This window comes from Nilaparvata lugens, unplaced genomic scaffold, assembly GCF_014356525.2.
Source record: "Nilaparvata lugens isolate BPH unplaced genomic scaffold, ASM1435652v1 scaffold9668, whole genome shotgun sequence".
Taxonomy (NCBI): Eukaryota; Metazoa; Arthropoda; class Insecta; order Hemiptera; family Delphacidae; genus Nilaparvata; species Nilaparvata lugens.
Window position 1 is genome coordinate 1 of NW_024095411.1, and position 6,865 is coordinate 6,865.

At 35.4% G+C, this 6,865-nt stretch overlaps 1 protein-coding gene across 1 annotated transcript; it reads right to left on the reverse strand.

Annotated features, from left to right (window-relative positions):
- Window positions 1–4,582: 4,582 nt before the first annotated feature.
- On the reverse strand, window positions 4,583–6,300 carry LOC120349366 (the record flags this gene model as incomplete). The annotated part of the gene is made up of 2 exons (XM_039419344.1): window positions 4,583–4,705; window positions 6,016–6,300. Coding segments are annotated over 2 exons (341 nt in total), but the record flags the coding sequence as incomplete, so codon positions are not given.
- Window positions 6,301–6,865: the final 565 nt, after the last annotated feature.

Consider the following 6,865-nt stretch of genomic DNA (forward strand, 5'->3'; position numbering starts at 1 on the left):
TAGACATCTTTGAGGGTTCTATTGTCTAATAATAATTTCAAACTTCTAAGAACAAACTCCACAGAGCTCAACTTGTTTTTTAAAGATTCTATATGAGGTTTCCATGAGATTTCAGAATCCAATACAACTCCTAGAACTTTAATATCATTTACAGACTCCACATTGCTGTCTTCCACTCCCAAAGTTACTTCTCTAGCCGTTCTAAAAGGTAATTGCTTAGTCTTTCCATGATTCAATATCAGCATATTAGCAGTCAGCCACATCTCAAGTTTCTCAAAAGCAGTTTTGCACTCAGATTCCATTTCTTTCTGACAGTTATTCCTCAATAAAATGCTTACGTCATCAGCATATAACCACAGTGTGCCGGTTCCAGATAAGATGGTAAGTCATTTATATACAGAAGGAAGAGGAGTGGACCGAGCACCGATCCTTGAGGGACTCCACTCCTTGTCTTCAACCATTCTGAATTATATATAGGGGGGTGACTGAATCTCAACCCGCTGATATCTATCACAGAGGTAAGAGTGAAACCATCCGAGAACTACATCCTGACCCATACATCCGTAACTTATGACACAAATTTCTCTATTAACAAGGTCGAAAGCCTGGAAAGATCAGCCACTAATCCACATGCCTTGGATCCACCATCCACAGAAGTAAGCACCTCATCCATGAATGAAAAAAGAGCATCGCCTGTTGAACAGCCAGGCCTAAAACCAAACTGTTTGGGTGACAACAATTGTAACTGGCTCAAATACTTTCTTAACCTTTTAAGTACAACATATTCAAAATTTTTAGAAATATCGGAGGATTTGCCACAGGTCTATGATTCTCTAGAAGTTCATGTTGTCCTTTCTTATAGATGGGAACTATTTTTGACAGTTTAAGCTTGGATGGAACATAACCAGCTTGCATTGATCCATTGAAAATAAATGAAAGAGGCTTTAATATGTGTACTGCTGTTTGTTTCACTAAATTATTTGAAATATTAAAACAATCATAGGATCTTTATTCTTCAGTTGCTTTATTATCTCCTCCAGTTCTCCAACTCCTACTGGATCAAAATTATTCAGATGCATATTATTTTGTTCATTAATGGTGAAGAAATCCAGAATTTATTCGTACTAGTCAATCCTGTCATTGTGCTCTGTACTTTAAGTGGTGTGTTGACAAAATATTTATTGAGTAAGTCAGCAGCTTCTTTACCTGTTTTCAAGATTCCAGAATCATTAATTATACGAGTCTCTGATTGTGTTTGTAATTACTGCTTGTTCGTAAGAGGCGACTAAAAGGGACTCCCCTTTCCAAGCCCTTCTTCCTATGACCTTCTTCTTCGACATGCTTGGATCTTTAATTTCTAGAATGGCACCTCTCCATTGACTTCGCTTTGTGCCATTCTCTTGCAGTGCGCGGATACAGGGATGATGGGGGCACCTTGCTTTGGTAAAGTGTCAATCTGTCATCCTGCCGGTCGCGCGCTGCTCTCTTTCCCTATCCTGTCCTCCCTACCGTGGGAAAAATTCTTCTTTTTCGTTTTATTTTTTCTTCTAAAGCTGCTGCCTTCTAGATGTGATATTGGTTTATCAAAGGCTGAGGAAGAAAACCCTGATAGCAGATTGACCGGTCCTCCTGGTAGGGGTTGGATCGATGGGCCTGCACCCCGTCATCTATAAAAAAAAAATTTCGCAAAAGATCCCAAAAAACTATAGAATTATTAATCAATACTATAACATTAATCAATAAATACTATAGAACTATTCATCAATCAGCTGACAAGTGATTACACAGATGTGTGGAGAAACCACTCTATTGCTGTATTTCCATAAGGTCGATAGTTCCAATCAGGTACTTTTGTGGATGAGAATACTGCGTGAGGTCTACTGTTCACAGACTACTAGTATAAAAGGAAAAAGGAGCCTCCTTCATATGCCAAGGTAGAGTAAAAATCAAACTATGAATTATCATAAATCAGCTGACAAGTGGTTACACAGATGTGTAGAGAAGCCAGTCTATTGCTGTATTTCCATAAGGTCGATAGTTCCAATCAGGTACTTGTGGATGAGAATACTGCGTGAGGTCTACTGTTCACAGAACTACTAGTATAAAAGGAAAAAGGAGCCTCCTTCATATGCCAATATTAGAGTAAAAATCAGACTATGGAATTATCATAAATCAGCTGACAAGTGGTTACACAGATGTGTAGAGAAGCCAGTCTATTGCTGTATTTCCATAAGGTCTATAGTTCCAATCAGGTACTTGTGGATGAGAATACTGCGTGAGGTCTACTGTTCACAGAACTACTAGTATAAAAGAAAAAGGAGCCTCCTTCATATGCCAATATTAGAGTAAAAATCAGACTCAATGATTCAATGATTTATTTCAGCCAAAAAAATACATCAAGTACATTAGGCTAGGTCAATTTACAGATAAGTCATATTATTACAATAACAAATATATTATCACAGAATGCACTAAACTTATTCTTTAGGAATATAATATACATGCAAAATAAGTTTTAATCCTTGAAGATGAAATTAATACAGCCTGAAAATGTAATGTGGTTAACTTTCAAATATAATAAAAAAAGTAATTACTATACAGATGAGCTGGCAATCATAGAATATAGGTTGGCTAGGCTTTGGTTAGACTATAGAATCATTCATCATAAATCAGCTGACAAGTGATTACACAGATGTGTAGAGAAGCCAGTCTATAATTGCTGTATTTCCATAAGGGCTGTAGTTTCAATCAGGTACTTGTGGATGAGAATACTGCGTGAGGTCTACTGTTCACAGAACTACTAGTATTCTTGATTGAAAAAAATAGGTTGAGGAATATTTTTATCAGATGGAAAGATTATCACGAAACTGGATAAATCATCATATGGGATACACATTCAAACGTGAACTGAGTTTATTAACAGTTTTTAAGTGTAAATTATGATTCAATTGTAAATTGTGATTCAACTGAATCAACTAGAACAGGTGACATCAGATACTTATGGATGAGAAACCTGCGTGAGGTCTACTGTTCAAAGAGCTACTAGTACTTGTGCTTTCACTTATTGGTGGTATCTAACTGAATCTGAAACCTGACAGACAAGAGTTTTATAGGTAGGATTTGTGAAACAAATGTGTGTATAACAAATCTAAAACTGCAAAAATGATACAAATCCGAAGTAATGAACTGTTGTATTTAGATGGTTGCTATTTGAACTCGATGTGAAAACCCCAACTCTGAATTGTTCACTGATGACCATGTCACAGTTTGCTCAAGAAAACATCTATCATATTTCAATTGATTTGGGGCTGGGAAATAATATGTGACGAGGAACTGTATAATTTATTAAATGAGCCATAGTGAGATGGGTATTTCGAATATTCAAAAAAGATTTTAATAAAGGATTTTTTGATCTTTTAAAAATATTATAAATGTAATCCAGTGATGTTGAATGACTTCTAACATGCGAAACTGATATTTCAGAGCTATTGCAAAATGTTTCCATTGAAAGCTGATAAAACTAAAATAAAACTCGATACTCAGTTCTACACTCTAATGAGATACTGTGCCAAATCCAAGCAAGGATGATTGATACAGATAGGCTATGTCCATACCTCATTCCACATTACCCATAACCCAAACCACTGTTTCTGCAAACTTTAATACCTAAAATTTAATTTTCATAACCGAAAATAATCAGTCACTGCACAATTCAATTCATTTCTTGCTCCCTTCAGTAAATTAAAAATTAATTTCATCAAGTTTTCGAAGCTAAGATTGAAATAATAACACCTTGAACAGTTATGGTTGTTTCCATTCATTAACTTGAGAGACAAAATAAGTAAGAGATTGAAACAAAATAAAAAATGATCATAAGTACTCTAAGGGCCGGTTTTCAAGCTCAGGATCTATAAGTTTTGGACTTACAGAGTCCCCCAGGACTGAAATAAGCCCTTGGATCTAAATCGTCTTTCCGAGTCACAGATTCATCTGAATTAATGCTAGTTTATGTTCACATTGTCATCATTCATAAAACTAGCATTGATTCAATGTTATTATTTATTCTTCAATATAATGTTATTATATTCAATGTTGCTGAAAAAATAAAGGGTAGCCTACTTTTGATATATTTTATTTTGTTTCAATGATCAGTAGCCCGAAAAAGAATAATGAATATGTAAAAGATCATATCATATATGGTAAATATATCTCTAAAACATAATTGTAATTATTTGTTGATTAAGTTATTCCAATATAATTGTTCATTGCTTTGAATGAAATTTATTCATATGCAGCTTATGATGACATATTAATTTAGCTTATAGCTTCAAAACATTGGAAAAACACTTACATCATACAGATTTTCAATGGAAAGTTTAAAAGTGTTCCTCTATGTGAAAACGTGAGTTTGTATATATAAACTGATAGTAGTGTTATCATACACATACAAAATACTGTAGTTATAAGATCAATTGTTAATAATCATGAAATGTTTGTTTGAGAAAATACAAATATTGCTCAAAATAACCTTGCCTTGTGGAAATCAATTGAATTTAAACTGTTTCTTATGCAAATGGAGTTACCTGCTCTCATCCGGAAACTCCTGCTTGCCAAGCCAGGGCATGCCATATTCTATGTCGATTTCTTCTTTAATAGATGCCCTGTCTTCTAGCCATTCTTCCGATTCCCTTGGCTCGGACTTCACCTTTAAAACAGAAGAAACTGGTTCAACTAAAGTTGTTGATGGTATTGGAATCAGTCTAAATACAATGAGTAGGTTAACATGGTATAATGATGTGATAGTTATTATCAAAGTAAAGTCTTAATACCATTGAACATAATGGCTATAATAATTTTATCAATTACAACTGATACGTGGGTGCATTGGATGCATAATATGTTGCCTAAAATTATATGCTGCACATTTACACACCGATTTCATATGCAAGGGGAGATTAAAAAGTTCCCGTCCTGATCATAAACATGACAAATGAGGCTGATACACAATTTTGGAATAACAGGAAAATCTTATAAATAACGCTAGCCTTATTAATTTTTATGATATACATCTGAGTGATGGTTGAAACATCTTATTCATTTTCAGACATGATAATGTCATGGTCTTTGATTCCATCATTCTGCATATTCATTTCCATCTTTAGACAGAGTACAAGATTGATCTAGACTAGCCTAATAACTTTATAGTCTAACTTATTAGTCCAACTAAGAAACACCTTTCCACAATTTAAAATTAGCCTGATCTACAGTATTTAATTTAAATTTTCTTCTAATAATATAATTGTTGATACCTAGACCTACACAACTTGTCTGAACAGTGAACAGATATGTTTGTTCAAACATGCTCAAAGAGTAGTGATGTTGTTCGTTAGTGGCATGCCCAAGTTGCTATAGTGAGGTCCATATTATCAATAGTCATGTATGAAAACACATTTTTTGACGAAAATGCAATAGCCTATTTATAGTGTCTTGTCTGAAGCTACGATACTACACATCTGTCAGACATGTCTGTACAATATTTTGTCAGTGGCAATGGCAAAAAGCATAGACAAAAATGTTTGAGGTTAGGTTTTTGTGTGCTTGATGTTTGTTGTTTATTTCCAGTTTGCTGCTCTACTTTAAGGTAGAATATTTTTTAAAAGTTTCTTTGCTGATGACAAAACTTGTCGGAGTAGACATGTTCGACAGACTTGTCCTGTTGTTAGTGACCAGCCTAATGAAATTACACCTTAATATGAAATTGGGAATAGTTCAATTTCGATCTCCTGACACAGTCTATCTAGGCGCTATGATTATACATTCAATAACGACAACAGTAGTAATTTTGATACTTTAATTATTATTTGATGGAATTCTAGATGAAAGGCACAAAAAATTAATGAAGGCTAGTTCAATCTATTTTGGTGATTTGATGAATAAAAAAACGTTAGCTTATGTGAATAGCTAAGCTATTATAAAAACTAACTTTGGTCAATATGAATAAATAATAATACTTACAATAGATTCCATATTTCTTTCTTTTTACAAACCAAGGAAAGAAGGAACAACTAATCAAAACTGCAATGTGACTGTGGCGAGAGCAGCTTCTCTTTGTCTCAGAAACAGAGTAACGGCCAGCAACAGTCACAGTTATAACAAAGTTATTCAAAAGTATTCTTTGAGTATCTATGGTGAGGTCCACGTTACAATGGTAGTATACGATTTGCAATGGTGTTGCTATCCTTGTCTGTCGTTCAACAAATGTGGAAGAGTTAGGGTTAGGTTTTATTGACGTGACAACGTCTTATAAATTGGTTTGCCGGAGACACTTCAAGAAACTGCGTTACGTTCCCACATTATGCGCTCACAATGAGAGCGAGTGAGAGCGTTCGTTTCGGTCACGGTCGTCTGGAAAGAGCACGAATAGGAGCAGTGGCGAGCAACCAGCAGCGACCCGAAGCATTCACCTGGAGAGAGAGTGAAACGGAGCAGTCAACCTGCGCAGGCGCCGCAAGCAATCTCCTGTGACTGCGCCACTAATTCAAATGTCAAGTCAATGGTTGTCTCTCTCGCTCTTAGGTGGGCGCGGGCTAACCATGCCCGAGTGGAAGGGACGCGTGCCTCTCACTCACTCTCATTGTGAGTTATTATTTTATCCTTCTTCCTACTATACAAATGAATATTCACATTAAAATTATTTTTCGCCCCACTTGGATGTAATGAGCTGGTTTACGTGCGTCATATGGAGGCCGAAAGTGATTGTTTTCTGACCAGGCCGGTAAAATTTTTACGGCCCTAGGGCTGTAAAATAACCTTGAAGTCAGCTGATTCTGATTTGATGTGAACATGTTTACAAAATAGTTTATGA